This window comes from Hemitrygon akajei, chromosome 3 (genome assembly GCF_048418815.1).
Source record: "Hemitrygon akajei chromosome 3, sHemAka1.3, whole genome shotgun sequence".
NCBI classification, from domain to species: Eukaryota; Metazoa; Chordata; class Chondrichthyes; order Myliobatiformes; family Dasyatidae; genus Hemitrygon; species Hemitrygon akajei.
The window spans coordinates 41090512-41108260 of record NC_133126.1 but is presented as its reverse complement, the minus strand read 5'-3'; the positions used below and the strand labels follow the sequence as shown (position 1 = coordinate 41108260).

Genomic DNA, 17749 nt, shown 5'->3' with positions numbered 1-17749 from the left:
TGTGAAACTATTTATTTATATTTTAAGGGTCTGGTCTTCATCATCATGTTCTGTGTTGTATGCCGTGGTTATCATGGTGACTATGATAATTTTTGGCAAATTCTTCTACAGAAATAGTTTGCCATTGCCGCCTTCTGGGCAATGTCTTTACAAGATGGGTGACCCAGCCATTATCACTACTCTTCAGAGACTGTCTATCTAGTGTCAACTGTCACATAGCCAGGACTTGTGATATGCACCAGCTGCTCATATGATCATCTACCACCTACTCCCATGTCTTCAAATGATCCTGATTGGGGTGGGGGGGTATGGCTAAGCAGATGCCCAAGAGGGACCTGCAGGCTAATGGACAGAAGGATAACTCACACCTCTTTTGATAGAGCCATATTGCCACCCCACCACTAAAAAGGGTAAGGGTCTGGTATACAATGGCTATCCAGAGTTGCATTGGCAGCTATAGTATAGCCATTCTGTGCATCTTAAATGAGCAACTATTTCTATAGTGGTTTAGGTGCTCATTTAGTCCCCCAAAGAATCCAGTCTTTCTTTCCGATCCTATTGAAGGTTCTTGGCTCAAAACCTCCACTGTCGATTTCCCCCCGTGATACTGCCAAACCTGCAGTTTTTGGCATGTTGCTTTGGATTTCAAGCATCTAGAAGATTACAAGATACTGGTGGGGCCTAATTTGGAGTATTGTGTGCAGTTTTGGTCACCTACCTACAGGAAAGATGTAAATAAGATTGAAAGAGTACAGAGAAGATTTACATGGATATGGCCAAGACTGGAGGACCTCAGTTATAAGGAAAGATTGAAGAAATTAAGTCTTTATTCCTTGCACCCCTAGAGGAAGTTGATAATTTAATCTAATATTGATCATTTTCAATGGTTTTTAATGTACTATCTAATGAAAATACACAGAAGTGGACTAGATTTCAATGATTTGAATTGAATTACTAAGTTACCATGACCTAGAAGACTAGATTAATCATATTGTCTACTCAAAAATAAAGACACAAAGGATTTTCAGGTAGGGAAATGAAAGTCCAGATTTTTTCAAATCATCACAGGAGGGCAAAGGAACATTTGACAAGTGCGTGGCTTTTAAAAGGATCATATCAAGAGACCAGAGGCAGCATATTTCTGTTAAGATGGGGTTAGATATACCAAGTTCAGGAAAACCTGTTTGACAAGATATAGTGAAGCTCTGGTAAGAAATATAAAGGGAGGATATATCACATTTAAGCAGCTGGTTGTGAACAATTCCCTCAATAAATATAAAATATTTAATGCCAGGCTTAAGAGAGAAAATATACAGGGAAATAAAAAACAAGATGTGAGATACATTTGGCAGGCAGGGTTAAAAAGAATAAAAAAAAATTAGCTTTATTTGTCACATGTACACTGAAACATTGAAACATACAATGAAATGCACCATTTGAGTCAACAACCAACACAATCTGAGAATGTGCTGGGAGAAGCCTGCAAGTGGTGGCATGGTCCAACACCAACCCACAACTTACTGCCCATATGTTTTTGGACTGAGTGGGGAAACCAGAACACTCAGAGGAAAGCAATGCAGTCACTGGGAGAACATACAAATTTCTTACAGACAGCGGCAGGAATTGAACCACGTTGACTGGTGCTGTAAAGCGTTACACTAACTTACACTACTATGCCACTCCAAAATATTGCCAAGAGTTACTTCAGCTATATTAAAAATACAAGGGTGACTATGGAGGGACTACATCCTCTTAAAGACCATCAGGACTGCCCATATATGGAGCCATAGGAGATGACTGAGATTTTTAATGTTTATTTCTCCTTGGTGTTCACCAATGATTGCAATTAGTAGTTTGAAGTTTAAAGGAAATTATCCAAGTACATATATGTCACCATATACAACTGAGATTCATTTTCTTGTGGCATTCACAATAAATCCAATAACTGTTATAAAATCAATTAAAGACCACTGAACAACCAGTGTGAAAAAAGCAACAAACTGTGCAAATACAAAAAGATAAAAAAGAAACAATAATAAAAATAATAAATAAGCAATAAATATTAAGAAATTGAGATGAACAGTCTTTGAAGGTGAGTCCATAGTTTGTGGGAACAGTTCAGTGATGGGGTTAATGAAGTTGAGTGAAGCTATCCCCTCTGGTTCAAGAACCTGATGGTTGAGGAATACAGGTAATCCCCGAGTTACGAATGTCCGACTTACGGACAACTTGTACTTACGAACTGAGGAAGGAGAACGCCATCCGCCATTTTATGTCAGATCGCAATGCCATCCACCATTTTATGTCGGATCGCAATGCCATCCGCCATTTTAAGTCTTTGCCGGTGTAACTGTGTTGAGTGTTTAACTTTGTATTTAGCTTAAATTTTTCTTAGTAAGATTCACCCTGACTCCGCCCCCCCCCTCCCATTCCGGTATGCTGGTGGCGCAGTCAGATGAGCACTGGGCTAGAGAACGGAGGTTCCCAAGTTCGATTTAGTGTCAGACCGCTCCCGTACCGGGTTGATGTCGATCCAGTGACTCCCGTACCGTCCATGCTGGGTTGATGTCGAGCCTGCAACTCCACCTTGTAAAAAAAAAAACACTGCCACCTCCAGTTTGAATTCCCATGCGGAATATTGCGGAGGATCAAATATCCAAATCCAGCACAGCCCCCACTTGTCCCATTTAACCTGTCTCAGTGCTGTTGTCCTTAGGACCCAGTGGACCTCAGCAGCTGGTGCAGGTTGGGACCCGCTGCCCGCAGTGTTTCTGTTCCATTGACGGGAAGCAATCGCGATTGAAAATAATGTGGAAACAATAAGCATTTGGAAAGAGGTGAAACGCCATCGGTCATTGGAAAAGCATTAGGCTGCAGTCGGTCAATGATCGGAACAATTTTAAAGGATACGGATAAAGTGAGAATAATGGAGCATGTGAAACGCCCTGCCCCGATGAAAACTACAATTAATACTAAGCAACGCAGTGGTTTAATTATTGGAATACATACGGTTCTTAAGTGTTTTATATGCATAGAAAGGTAAAATATATACTATATACTAAGACAAACGTTTGACTAAATGACGCTAAATAATACCGGATGTACTTGTTCCGACTTACGTACAAATTCGACTTAAAGACGGACTCAGGAATGGAACTCGTACGTAACCCGGGGACTGCCTGTAATAACTGTTCCTGCATCTGGTGCTGTGAGTCCTGAGGCTCCTGTACCATTTTTCCTGATGGCAGCAGCAAGAAGAGAGTATTGCCTGGGTAAAGGGGGTCCCTGATTATGGATGCTGCTTTCCTGTGACAACATTCTGTGTCAATGTCCTCAGTTGGGGGTGGGCATACTTTACCTGTGATAGACTAGGCAGTCTCCATCTCTTTTTGTAAGATTTTCTGTTCAAGGGCATTAGTGTTTCCATAGCAGGCTGCGAAGCACCCAATCACTGCACTCTTCAACCACACATCAATAGAAGCTTGAAAAGTTTTAGACTTCATGACGAATCTTCACAAATTTCTAAGGAAATAAAAACACTGCCATGCTTTCTTTATAATTGCACATACGTGCTAGGTCCAGGAGAGGTCCTCCAAAATGATAACACCGAAGAATTTAAAGTTCTGACCCTCTCCACTGCTGATCACCTGATGAGGACAAGTGAGGTCTTGGATCATATGCATACTGAAGTGCTGGTGATTCACTATCCTGGCAAAAATAACACAATGATGACAAAAAGAACACTCCAAGCAACTCTGCAAAAAGGTTATTGAAAAGCACAAGTCAGGAGATGGATACAAGAAAATTTCCAAGTCACTGAATATCCCTTGGAGTACAGTTAGTCAATCAGTTAATGGAAAGAATATGGCACGGCTGTAAATCTGCCTAGAGCAAGTCATCCTCAAAAACTTAGTGACAGTATAAGAAGGGGACTAGTGAGGGAGGCCACCAAGAGACCTATGACAACTCTGGAGGACGTACAAGCTTCAGTGGCTGAGACAGGAGAGACTGTACATACAACAACTATTGTCTGGGTCCTTTACCAGTCACAGCTTTACAAGACAGTGGTAAAGAAAAAGCGACTGTTGAAAAAAATCTCACATGAAATCTTGGCTAGAGTTTGTCAGAAGTCATGAGGGAGACTCTGAAGTCAGCTGAAAGAAGGTTATGAGGTCTGATGAAACCAAAATTGAACTTTTTAGCCATCAGACTAAATGTTATGTTTGCCTGAAGCCAAACATCACTTATCATCAAAAACATCCCTACCTTGAAGAAAGGTGATGGCTGCATCATGCTGTGGGGCTGCTTCACTGCAGCAGGCCCTGGAAGGCTTGTGAACGTAGAGGGTAAAATGAATGCAGCAAAATACAGGGAAATCCTGGAGGAAAACCTGATGCAGTCTGCAAGATAATTGCCACTTGGGAGAAGATTTGTTTTCCAGCAAGACAATGACCCCAAGCATAAAGCCAAAGCTACACAAGAATGGTTTAAAAACAAAGTTAATGTCCTGGAGTGGCCAAATCAGAGTCCACCTCAATCCTATTAAGAATTTGTGGTTGGACTTGAAAAGGGATGTTCATTCACAATCCCAATGAAATCTGACTTAAGCAGTTTTGTAAAATAGAATGGCAAGAAATTGCAGTGTCCAGATGCGCAAAGCTCATAGAGACCTACTCAAACTGACTCGAGGCTGTAACAGCTGCCAAAGGTACATCTACTAAATACTGATTTGAAGGAGGCGAATACTTGTGCAAACTTGTGCTGAAGGGTCTCGGCCTGAAGCATCGACTGTACTCTTTTTCTAAAGATGCTCCCTGACCTGCTGAGCTCCCCCAGCATTTTGTCAAAACAAGGTAGGACTTGTAAATTCAGTGAATGGCAGGGCACTGCCAAGTGTTGTGGAACAGCGGAACATGGGAGTACAAGTGCAATTTTCACTGAAAGTGGTAGCAGAAGTAGATAGGGTGGTAAAGGAAGTGTCTGCATGCTGGCCTTATCATTAAGGAGATCTGTAGACCATAAGACACAGGAGCAGAATTTGGCATTTTGATCATAGCTGATCCTTTTCTTCTCCCCCCCACTCCACAACATTCCCCAGCCTTCTCCCCATAACCTTTGATGCCGTGCCTAAACCAGAACCTATCAGTCTCTGCCTTAAATACATCCAACGACCTGGCCTCCACAACTGCCTGTGGTAACAAATTCCACAAAATCACCATCCTCTAGATAAAGAAATTTCCCTGCAACTCTGTTTTAAATAGATGTCCCTAAGTCCTGAGACTGTGCCCCCTTGTCCTAGACTCCTCCACCATGGGAAAAATCCTTTCCACATCTGCTCTGTCTAGGCCTTTTCAACATTCCAAAAGTTTCAATGAGATCCCCCTCATCCTTCTAAATTCCAGTGAGTACAGACCCAGAGCCATCTGGGTTCCTTGTATGATAACCCTTTCATTCCCAGAATCATCCTTGTGAACTGTCTCTGGATCCTCTCCAATGCCAGCACATCTTTTCTTAGATGAGGAGCCCAAAACTGTTCACAATACACAAGGTGCTGCCTCACCAGTGCCTTATAAAGCCTTAGCATCAAATCCCTGCTCTTGTAATCAAGACCTCTTGAAATGAATGCTAACTTTGCATTTGCCTTCTGCACCACCAACTCAACCTGCAAGTTAACCTTTAGGGTGTTCTGCACAAGGGCTCCCAAGTTCCTTTACATCTCAGATTTTTGGATTTTCTCCCCTTTTAGAAAACAGTTTGCACATTTATTTCTACTACCAAAGCTCATGACCATGCATCTTCCAACATTGGCTGCTTTCTTGTCCATTCTTCTAATCTGAGAACTCCTGCAGCCTTCCTGTTTCCTCAACATGACCTGCCCCTACAACAATCTTCGTATCATCTGCAAATTTGAAGCAAAGCCATCTATTCCATCATCTAAATCATTTATATACAGCATAAAAAGCAGTCACAATACCGACACCTGCGGAACACCACTGGCGACTGGTAGCCAACCAGACAAGGATCCTTTTGTTCCCACTCAATGCCTCCTACCAATCAGCCAATGCTCTAACCATGTTAGTAACTGTCCTGTAATACCTTGGGCTTTTAACTTGGTAAGCAGCTTCATGTGTGGCATCTTGTCAAAGGCCTTCTGAAAGTCCAAATATGCATCCTCTATCTATCCTACTTATAATTCCTCAAAGAATTCCAACAGGTTTGTCAGGCAAGATTTTCCCTTAAGGAAACCATGCTGATTTTGTCCTATATTGTTCTGTGTCACCAAGTATTCCATAACCTCATCCTTAACAATTGACTCCAACATCTTCCATGCCAGAGTCCAATGATTTTTGAAAGATCATTACTAATGCCTCCACAATCTCTACCACCACCTCTTCAGAACCCTAGGGTGCAGTTCATCTGGTCCAGGTAACTTATGTACCCTTAGGCCTTTCAACTTTTTGAGCATCTTCTCCCTTGTGATAATAACTGCACTCACTTCTCTTCCTTCACACACTACAACATCTGGCACACTGCTAATGTCTTCCACAGTGAAGACTAATGCAAAATACTCATTTAGCTCACCTATATCCACTCTCATCTCTTTTTTTTTAAAAAACATACCTGAAAAAGCTTTTACTATCCAATTTGATATTGTTTGCTAGCTTGCTTTCATATTTTATCTTCTTCCTTCTAATGATTAATTTAGTTGCTCTTTGTAGGTTTTTAAAACCTTCCCAATGCTCTATCTTGCCAAGAATTTTGCTTTGTTGTATGTCCTCTCATTTGTTTTTACAATAGCTTTGACTTTCTTTGTCAAGCACAGCTGTACTATTTTGCCATTTGAGTATTTCTTTGTTTTTGTAATACATCTTTTTTCCCCAGAAACTTACACGATTGATGCTCTGCTGTCAACCCTACCAGCAGCTCCTTCCAATTTACTTTGGCCAACTCCCCTCTCATACCACTGTAATTTCCTTTACTCCACTGAAACACTGCTGCATCAGACTTTACTTTCTCCCTATCAAATTTCAAGTTGAACTCAGTCATATCGTGATCACTGGCTCCTAAGGGCTCTTTTACCTTAAGCTCCCTAATTGCATCCGGTTCATTACAAAACACCCAATCCAGATTAGCTGATCCCCTCGTAGGCTCAATGATAAACTGTTCTAAAAAGCCATCTCATAGGCATTCAACAAACTCACTCTCTTGAGATCCATTACCAATCTGATTTTCCCAATCGACGTGCTATTTAAGGAGCAGGACATGATATTGCAATTATACAAGTTATTGGCAAGGTTGTACTTGCAGTATTGTGTGCAGTTTTGGTCATCCTGTTAAAGGAAACACATTGTCAGAAAGGAGAGGGTGCAGAAGAAATTCACAAGGATGCTGCCTAGACTACAGGGCCTGAGTTATAGGGTGAGGTTGGTCACACAGGATCTTTGTGTGATTAACTGGGCCATTGGTTAATCGGGACAGCGGCCTCTTTTGATCAACTCTTAAAGAACAAAATATAAATGACAAAGTAGCCAGGATTCCTTTTGTTTATTTGGAACATTATGCCACTTAATTTGGACAGGAGACCATTGCCAAAGTTGTTAACTAGTGTCAGTTGCGTATATTTGTGCGGCAGTCAAACACTATACAGTGCTTAGAGTGAACTTTTTAAATAGCATCAATTACGTGTTTGTGTTCTGAAACTGACAGTTGGTGAGAAATAAGTAATAAGATAATTTGGAATTGTTTTGATCACTGCAATTTCAAGCATTCAGGCTTGGAGATGCTAGAAATGGCCAGGAATGAAAATGAAATGATTTCACTACTTCACCAAGTTAGGGACTACAAAGAATTTGAAGGTATCGACAATTATCTCGAATGTTACAATAAAAATGAAGATTTGGAGAATGCAATCATTGAAAGCATTGCATGAAGGCTGTCCAATATCTATACTACGTATCTACGATGATTTTATTCACCACAGCAGCGTACAGTGGATGTATTCCTCCATCATTAACTAATCGAAACTATAGTTTTATAGTACTATAGTAGTATTGATAGTTTTCTATTTTGCTCTGCATTTCATTTAAATACATAATTCATTACCCAGTTAAAATGTAGTTTGTCTTTTTTTTAAAAATAGGCATCCTTAACACTTTCCAAGAAACTTAGGACTGCCACATAATTGGGCCAAAATGTACTGGTCCCACTGTGTCCCAATTAACTGGAATCCACCGTACTAGATCAGAAAGGAGTAACCAACTTGCTATATTAATGCAATAGACAGTAAAACAAAGTTAACATTTCATGTCAGAGACCCTTTGTCAAAACAGCAGAAGCAAAAAAACAAGTTACAGTAAAACTCCAAGAGTGCACTACCTAGAAGCCATTCCCACACTCCTCTTAAATTCATTGGGCTCCCATTTCCATAGTCCTTACTGTTATGCCGTTGGCCCCCTCCTTTGTGAAAATCGCAAGAACTCTAGTTAAGGGGGGTCAACTGACCCAAGAGAGAGAGACGTGCGAAAGACCACGTTCTCCCAAGAAGCAGAATAAAAGTGACTTTGACTATTGTCTCATGGAGACCACCTGAAAAGCCCTCGGGCAAAGTGGGCTGGTTGAGAGAGAGATCGCATTACCTGCAACTTGATTGACACCTGCGATCCCGTGAAGAAGTATAAAGGCGGGTCTGAGGGGAGGACCCTCAGATGCACCAAGGAAACACACGAAGGAGAAACGCTAGAAATCCTGCGACAGCGTTTTAATAGCTACAGCCGGTGGTGGGGTTCGTGTGCGTCCTTCCCTTGCCTGGGATTGGCGACTTCACCACGGAAGACGGCCTAGCTACAGGGGAAGCCACAGATGAGAGTCCGTTCCCCCAACGAGACTTCCGACTACCTCCTACAGGTTGGAAAACCTGTCGGGTAAATGCTTCATGTTCTCTGTCTTTCTAACTAAAAGTGCACCAACGCGACACTTCCGCCGGCAACTAAGTGAAACTGCCGTGATCTAAAAGACTTTTAGATATCCAGTGAACGATATAAAATCTACATTACCCCTAGACGACGATCGAGCTTGTGTTTTGAATGATTATTATTACACCGGTGTTTTAGATTGAGTTTTGATGATCTGAATGTTTTGTATTAACCATACGTTTGTGCCCTTGTTGAATAAAACGGTTGAAAATAGTAGCATCCGACTCAGCTGATCCATCTATCTTTGCTGGTAAGTTACCTGGTTACGGGGTTTTCGTAACAAGTGGGGTTCTCATCCCGGATTTGAAACCAAACGGGAGGGTCAGTGAATCGGGCTGTAAGTCCAAACTTAAATCTGGTTACGCAGGTAGCCAGACGGGAAACCAGCAAAGATGGATGTGGAGGAATTTAGGAGAAACCCGACGGTAGAGGCGCTAGGGAAGGCTACAAAATCAGAATTGGTAAATTTGGCGCAGGCATTAGACCTCACAGCGGTGAAGCCAGCAATGAAAAAGCAGGAAGTGCGAAGGGTCATACAACAGCATTACATTGGGAAGAAGGTGTTTGCAGCTGAGGAGTTGGAAAAAATTCCCGAAAGGAGATTAGTGAGTGGGACAAATCAGGCAGAGTTGGAGAAAGCAAGGCTGGAACATGAGTTTAAAATAAAGCAGCTAGAAGTAGAAGCAGCTGAGAAGGCTGCAGAGAGAGCTGAGAGGGAAAAAGAAGCCGAGAGAGCCGCACAGGAAAGGGCTGTGGAAAGAGAGCATGTGTTCAAACTAAAGCAGCTAGAAGCAGAAGCAGAAGAGAAAGAGAAACAAAGGAGCCATGAATTGGAGCTGGACAGGCGAAAGCAAGAGCGAAGAACTCAAGGGCAAGAGAGAGAGGAGGGGTTTGATATTAGTCGGGCGTTGAGGTTGGTCCCCCCGTTCGAGGAGACGGATGTTGATAGTTATTTCTTGCTTTTTGAAAAGGTGGCAGGGAATCAGCAGTGGCCCAGAGAGCAATGGGTGGCGTTGTTACAAAGTGTGTTACGAGGAAAAGCACAGCGGGTATATACCGCGCTGCCCCCGGAAAGGGACGGAAATTATGCTCAAGTAAAGGAGGCCATTCTCCGAGGTTACGAGTTAGTACCTGAGGCGTATAGACAAAGGTTCCGAAATTTAAAAAGAGGGTGGAATCAAACGTATACCGAGCTAGCCCATGAGAAGGGTGTGCTCTTGGACCGTTGGTGCACAGCTGAAAAGGTGGCCGAGGATTATGGACGTCTCAGGGAGTTAGTTTTGATTGAGGAATTTAAAGGTTGCGTTCCGGAAGAGATCCGAATGTATTTAAATGAGAGGACGAATCAGTCCATCTCAGAGATGGCTAGGCTCGCAGATGAATATGCCCTAACCCACAAGACAAAGTTTTCCTCGCCAAAAAGTTACCCGAGAGACCGTCGGAATGGTAGGGAAAGTCCGCCGGCTAAGGGAGAAACTCCGCCGGGAGCTAGCACAAAAAGTGAGGATAACAGACAGGAAACCTGGAGATCTCCTGGTTTAAACTGTTTTAATTGTGGAAAGGTGGGACATATTGCATCAAAATGCTTTGCTCCGAGAAAGGAGCCAGAGAGGGAGAGAGCAGCGACCCCTATCGGGCGTGCAGTGGTAATCAGGAAGTTGACAAGAGGGCCCCAGGTAGATGGAGTACCGGAGGGGCGGGAGACATTTAGTTCCGAAGGAACCGTGTCTTTGAGGGAAGGGGACCCCCCCATCCCCGTACGAATTTGGAGAGACACGGGGGCGGAACTATCGTTAATTAGCCGTAATGTGTTAAATTTCGGCCCTCGGACGGGGGAGGTTGCCCTGAGAGGAATCGGGAACCAGACTGCGGTCGTGCCTCTGCATAGGGTCTTTCTCGATTGCGAGTTGGTGTCGAGACCTGTGGAGCTAGGAGTCCTGCCGGAGTTACCGGGGGAGGGCGTGGACTTCCTGTTGGGTAATGACCTCGCGGGTGGGAAGATGGGAACCGCCCTGATAGTTGAGGCCCCGCCCATGGAGTCCCCGAGCTATCGCGCATGCGCGGTCACTCGCAGCCTGTCGAGAGCGGCGGCTGGGACAGCGCGCAGTTTGAAATTGGCCCAGACGTTTTTACCGACCCTACACCACGAGGGTTCAGAGGGTGGTAAAACGGAAGGTAGTAAAGTAAAAGGGGGTAAGGGCGAGGAGATAGCTCCCCCCTTAGTGAAGAGAAAGGTCCTAGAGGTAGGAAATAAAGATGAGAAACGGATAAAGCTGTTAAAACGTCCAGAGTTGGACGTGGTTGATCTGTCTGGTTTGGCAGAATTGTTTGGAGAAGTTGAGAGTTCTAAAGATGTTCTCGATGGTCCCGAGAGTGAAATGAGGGCAGTCTTAGAGGAGAAGGGTATCCTTGCTGTGGAGAAGTCAGCTGACATGGCCGAGGAGGTTGTTTCAGCTCGCAGGGTTGCGCCTTCCCCAACAGGGGGCTGCCTGGAGAGTTACTGGAAGGAGGGGGGGACGTTAGAATTTGGAAAAGGTACGGGTGTTGAAAACCTGGAAGAGGCCAATGTCCCGTTTGAGTGTGTCCAAGATGGGGATACACATGGTGCTGAACCTAGTCACGGAACTCAAGGGAAAGGGGGATGTGTAGTTCCCAAATTGAATGAAGAAAATTTAAAGGCTGGACTGATATCAAAAGCAGCAACCAGGCTACAGAGACAATGGCTTGGTACCACAAAGCCTGTGAATCAATTACAGGTTGAGTTGGAAGGTAAAGGGGCCCCACACGCTATTGTTATTCCAGAGTGTGGTGTGAAAAGGCAGAATTTGAAATGCTGTCTGAACAAAGCGAGATCGCTTGCGGATCTTAAATTGGAAACTAATAGCATGACGGGTCCTGAAGAGAAAAACGACAAATTGCCTAAAATTAAGGAATTGGGTGGTCTAAGTTTGGAACACGCTGATAAAATAACTCCTATGAAAGGAGCGGGCGAAAGCCTATTTCGCCAGGGTGCCCAAGATCGCCACGAGGGAATTAACCGGAAAAAAGGCGAGGGTTAATGGGGACGCGATTTTTAAAATAGCAGAAGCCAGTTTTAAGGGATTTTGACAAAGTATGTGAATAATAAAGACAACACCCATGGAAGCTTGACTGTTAAGTTTGAAAGTAGCATAAAAATTTGTCTTTTGCATGAACCTTTGTAGATGTATGTAAGCTAAGATCACACCTCCTTAGTTATGTTGCTGAAGAAAGCAAATAAATAAGGTGGTTATTGAGCTGAAGTTTGATGCTACCAGGCGTTAGTATGGCACATGAGGTTAAGGTATTAAAGAAAAGGGGCACTGTACTTGTTACCTGTTTAGATACTGACTTGAATGTATAACAGTAGTACTCTGTGAAGAGAAAAGCTTGTGTAGTATGTAGATTCAAAAAAAAAAAAAAAATTCCTGTGTCAACCTGTTTTTAACCGCTGGTTAAAAACCCATTATGGGGGGAGGTGTTATGCCGTTGGCCCCCTCCTTTGTGAAAATCGCAAGAACTCTAGTTAAGGGGGGTCAACTGACCCAAGAGAGAGAGACGTGCGAAAGACCATGTTCTCCCAAGAAGCAGAATAAAAGTGACTTTGACTATTGGCTCATGGAGACCACCTGAAAAGCCCTCGGGCAAAGTGGGCTGGTTGAGAGAGAGATCGCATTACCTGCAACTTGATTGACACCTGCGATCCCGTGAAGAAGTATAAAGGCGGGTCTGAGGGGAGGACCCTCAGATGCACCAAGGAAACACACGAAGGAGAAACACTAGAAATCCTGCGACAACGTTTTAATAGCTACAGCCGGTGGTGGGGTTCGTGTGCGTCCTTCCCTTGCCTGGGATTGGCGACTTCACCACGGAAGACGGCCTAGCTACAGGGGAAGCCACAGATGAGAGTCCATTCCCCCAACGAGACTTCCGACTACCTCCTACAGGTTGGAAAACCTGTCGGGTAAATGCTTCATGTTCTCTGTCTTTCTAACTAAAAGTGCACCAACGCGACACTTCCGCCGGCAACTAAGTGAAACTGCCGTGATCTAAAAGACTTTTAGATATCCAGTGAACGATATAAAATCTACATTACCCCTAGACGACGATCGAGCTTGTGTTTTGAATGATTATTATTACACCGGTGTTTTAGATTGAGTTTTGATGATCTGAATGTTTTGTATTAACCATACGTTTGTGCCCTTGTTGAATAAAACGGTTGAAAATAGTAGCATCCGACTCAGCTGATCCATTTATCTTTGCTGGTAAGTTACCTGGTTACGGGGTTTTCGTAACATTACAAAGTGATAGGAGTCCCATTACCACACACCTTATAAATACACCAGAGGCTATTCATTGTTCCTCCTAAAACACACCAGGACCACATTTTCATGCTTCTTATAAACAGACAGAAACCTTTTTACACGCTTCTTATAAACATACCACAGCTCTGTTCCCCTAAAAAAAACCATACCAGTACCTCATTGACCCCCCCCCTCCTTTCCCTCCTCCCTCTAAACTCATCTGGTATACTGGAAAATCTATTATACTAAGTGTTACATCTAAAAAGGGTAAATTAAGTATGTGTTCATTCATTAATAAGAATTAACATCCAGTATTAGTAATATTCAACATGCTAGTCTGGCAACAACAAAATCACTAGGTTGTCAGATTATCAGAGTTCTAGTCCAATTTCAAATTGTTGAGAAAGTACAGGAGGGATGGATAAGCCGAAGGAAATATCATTGATAGGGCCAAGCCAGGGCTGCTGTGGTAACATGTTGTTTATGAAGTTGTCTGGTAGATAGCTTAATGGGGAGGGGGAAAAACAGACATGTAAAAGTGTGAAATTGTAAGAGCTGCTACAAAGATCTAAAATCAGAGGAGAATGTTAGAAAGGGCCAGCAAATTTGACAGTGTCTGCAGAAAGGGAAAACTTGAATTAATAACAAATTAATAACACCTCAATAATAAGCAAATGCTTTGGGAGGCTGGTCAAGGACTACATCTGCAGCATGCTACCACCCACACTGGACCCCTACAATTTGCCTACCAACACAACTATTACACAGTTGGCACAATAGCCACAGCCCTTCACTCTGTTGTTACACATCTGGAGAAGAAGGATGCTCATGTGAGAGTACTGTTCTTGGATTACAGTTCAGCATTCAACACCATAATTCTCTCCAGATTTGACAAGAAGCTCAGAGACCTCTGCCTTTACCCTGTCTTGTGCAGCTACATCCTGGACTTCCTGTCAGATTTCCGGCAGGTGTTTAGAGTGGGCTTCCTCACCTCCACCCCTCTGACTCTCAATACAGGAGCCCCTTCCTTTACTCTCTGTATACCCATGACTGTGTCGCCATGCACAGCTCCAATCTGCTAATTAAATTTGCTGACAATACTACATTGATTAGCCTAATCTCAAATAATAATAAGGCAGCCTACAGAGCCAGTCATCACCCTGACACAGTGGTGTCAAGAAATCAACCTCTCCCCTCAATGTTGCAAAAACAAAGGAGCTGGTTGTGGATTACAGGAGGAATGGAGACAGGCTTACCCCTGTTGACATCAACGGATCCGGGGTTGAGAAGGTGAACAGCTTTAAATTCCTCGGCACACACATCACCAAGGATCTCACATGGACTGCACATACTGTGTGGTGAAAAAAGCACAAGAGCATCTCTTTCACCTCAGACGTTTGAAGTAGTTTGGCATGAGTACCCAAATCCTAACAGCTTTCTACAGGGGCACAATTGAGAGCATCCTGACTGGCTGTATCACTGCCTGGTATGGGAACTGTACTTCCCTCAATCACAGGACTCTGTAGAGAGTGGTGTGGACAGCCCAGCGCATCTGTAGATGTGAACTTCCCACTATTCAGGACATTTACAGAGACAGATGTGTAAAAAGGGCCCAAAGGATCATTGGGGACCTGAGTCACCCCAGCCACAAACTGTTCCAGCTACTACCATCCAGGAAACGGCACTACAGCATAAAAGCCAGGATCAACAGGCTCTGGGACAGCTTCTTCCACCAGGCCATCAGACTGATTAATTCACACTGATACAACTGTATTTCTATGCTATATTGATTGTCCTGTTGTACATCCTATTTATTACAAATTACTATAAATTGCACGTTGCACAGTTAGATGGAGACGCAAGATAAAGATTTTTACTCCTCACGTATGTGAAAGATGTAAGAAATAAAGTCAATTCATGTGGATGATATGGCCCACTCATACACAAACAGAAAAAATGTGATATATAAATTTAATATACTTGATATTGAGTCATAAAGGCTGCAATATGTTTAGATAGAAGATAAGGTGCTGGTCATCAAACCTACATCAAGTCTTATCAAGACAATACAGGAAGCTAGAAACACATCAGAGTGAGAATGGAATTGAAAATTAAGGTGCCAGGCAATTGGAAACTTAAAGTCACACCTGCAGATTGAACAAAAGCAAAAATCATCATGCAATAAAGCCACCTCTTGACACTCAACAAGGAATTAAATGTTTTAGGTAACAAGTTTTTCCTTTCTGTGTCAGGACTGGACAGTTCTGATGCCAGATCATTGATCCATAACACTGACTTTTCTCTCTCCCCACAAATACAAAGTATTTCCGGCATTCTCTTTTATTTTGGATTTTCAATAATTGCCATGTTCCTCATCTGTTCCAGTTTATTTAATTTTCTCTGGCTGTCCTCTGTTTACACTCATCCAAACAGATTAGCCATGATTAACTAGGGAGCATTGAAAGCACCCATGTCACCCAGATAATCTTAATTTATCAGAGACATCCCTTTTGTTCTTTCAGTAAAATAAAATACCCTTTAAAAACTTTTCCAGTACTACAGTGATAAAGGGTTATTGCCCTTAAACCTTTGTTTCTTTCCACAGTTGATGGCTGACCTGAGAAATAAATCCAAGCAGTTTCTTTTGTTTGTGTTTTTGTTTTTCATGTATACTTTTACTACCTCAACAACTAGGTATAAGTTAAGTGATGCTGGGAGATTCATGCCTCCATATATTGTACTTGAAATTTTAGAAAGCCCTAACACATGTAATCACATATCTTCAGGCTAAACAAAATGTTGTCTGTGATTAACAAGTAATAATAATTTTAAAAATTACTGCTATTAACTTGTCTTTGCCAACATCAAAATATATTCTGATTTAAGAAAAACACTCACATGTAAACATTTCCTTATACCAAATACTGTTCTGTAAATAATTAGGTACTATATGAATCAAATATCAGTTCGACAAAGACAGCTCCAAGATTTATATAATCAATGGAGGTTCACGGTGGTTTAAGTAAACGTAATTATTAACATTTCATAACAGTATGGCTACATTAATTTGAATTTACCTTTCGAAATACTGTTTCATCTTTTTACAGGCGTAGTAGGTCCCATCTTTTAAGCTTTGTGCTTTCCAGACCTCTGAAAACGTTCCTTCGCCTATTTTTGCTATCAGGCAATAGTCTTGGGGAGAAAAAGCACTTCATTAAACAAAACACTAGTTTGCAACAAATGTAAGCCATTTGACTTTTAATTCACACCATCCCTATGTCCTTGGACCATAAGGTAATAAATCTTCACCGACCGTTTTGCACACACACACACACACGCTCAGGTGTACACAAGATGGCAGACGATGCCGGCGTAACAGTACCCGCGTCCTCTGCTGCTTCTTGTTCTCTTTCTGAGTAAATATCATCTTACCATTCATCGTCGGTTCACGGTTTAAAGTGTGAAATCATTTCTGAGGTTTGGTGCTGTTGTCTGTGTAAAATCTCTCGAAGGAGGCTCGGGCAGCGAGGAGGAGCCGACCAAGAAGAAAGGGCGCCGGCTGCTCGCTGCCATCTCGTCATCTGGTCGCCCTGGTAACCGGGCACGCCTGTCCGGCCCAGCGGACGCAGGTACGACAAGGCCGAGGTGGACCCCGGCAACCGACGGGCCACGCTCCCTCGAACGCTTGACATTTCAAGATCAATCGTTGGGGTGGAGGCATCGAAAACTAAAGATTCGATATTTTAAGTGGTTGGTATTGTGCGGGCTCGGAGCACACGCCGAAAAAAATTACGCAGCTGAAACTCCATCCATCAGGAGTCCTGCATGAAGGAATGAATCACTGATTTCACCACCTTAGCAACAGTAATCTCATCTAAATGAAGCCGAATCAAATAATAAGATTACTGTATGGTGATCCACCAAATATGATCAGCTTTTAACCGCAAAGCATGATAATTTTACTACGAAATATCCTTATTTGAGCACCCATTGAAAGCAATGCCCAACATAGAACAATCAGATTATGCCTTAAAGGAACCAATTCTTGATTATTCTTTTCCCATGTTATTTCCTTCCTTCCTCAGTCCGTTCCTGCTTCATTTTTTTCCCATTATCTTCCTTTTTCCATGTATTTTAATTGCTTCTTTAAAATGAGATTTACTGAGTTGTAGATGACTATAATTCTTTTTGCATTCTCTTCTTAAAGACTGACAAAGCCTCAGATTGGCAAGACAGGAGTGTGCCTAAGAATGCTCAGTTAGAACTGTAGGCCAAATGTTTGACAGAGTTTGATACCTGGACCAAGGATGTGGACATTTCAGTGTATGAAATAAAGTAGTAAAATTTCCAAAATTAGGATATGTATACCTAACCATCAGGTTTTATAAAGTACTGTTTGGCCTAATGTTCTTGCTTCATCTTCATATCTTTTAATGTTTTTGTTTATTTTTACAT

At 42.6% G+C, this 17749-nt stretch overlaps 1 protein-coding gene across 7 annotated transcripts in view; it reads right to left on the bottom strand.

Moving 5' to 3' along the window:
- LOC140724897 (MAPK/MAK/MRK overlapping kinase-like) overlaps window positions 1-16952 on the bottom strand; it is a 109534-nt gene extending 92582 nt beyond the window's left edge. For 5 of the 7 annotated variants that reach the window (XR_012098209.1, XR_012098208.1, XR_012098211.1 and 2 more), the window contains exons 1-2: window positions 16727-16951; window positions 16372-16486 (exon numbers count right to left, since the gene is read on the bottom strand). Coding sequence is in view for 2 of the 7 variants with exons in the window: in XM_073039653.1 (XP_072895754.1) it covers window positions 16372-16486; window positions 16727-16733 (122 nt within the window). In the remaining 5 variants the exon portion in view is untranslated. Of the gene's footprint in view, window positions 1-14550; window positions 14648-16371; window positions 16487-16726 lie in introns of those variants that run through there. The other 2 variants (XM_073039654.1, XR_012098212.1) reach the window with 2 other exon arrangements.
- Window positions 16953-17749: the final 797 nt, after the last annotated feature.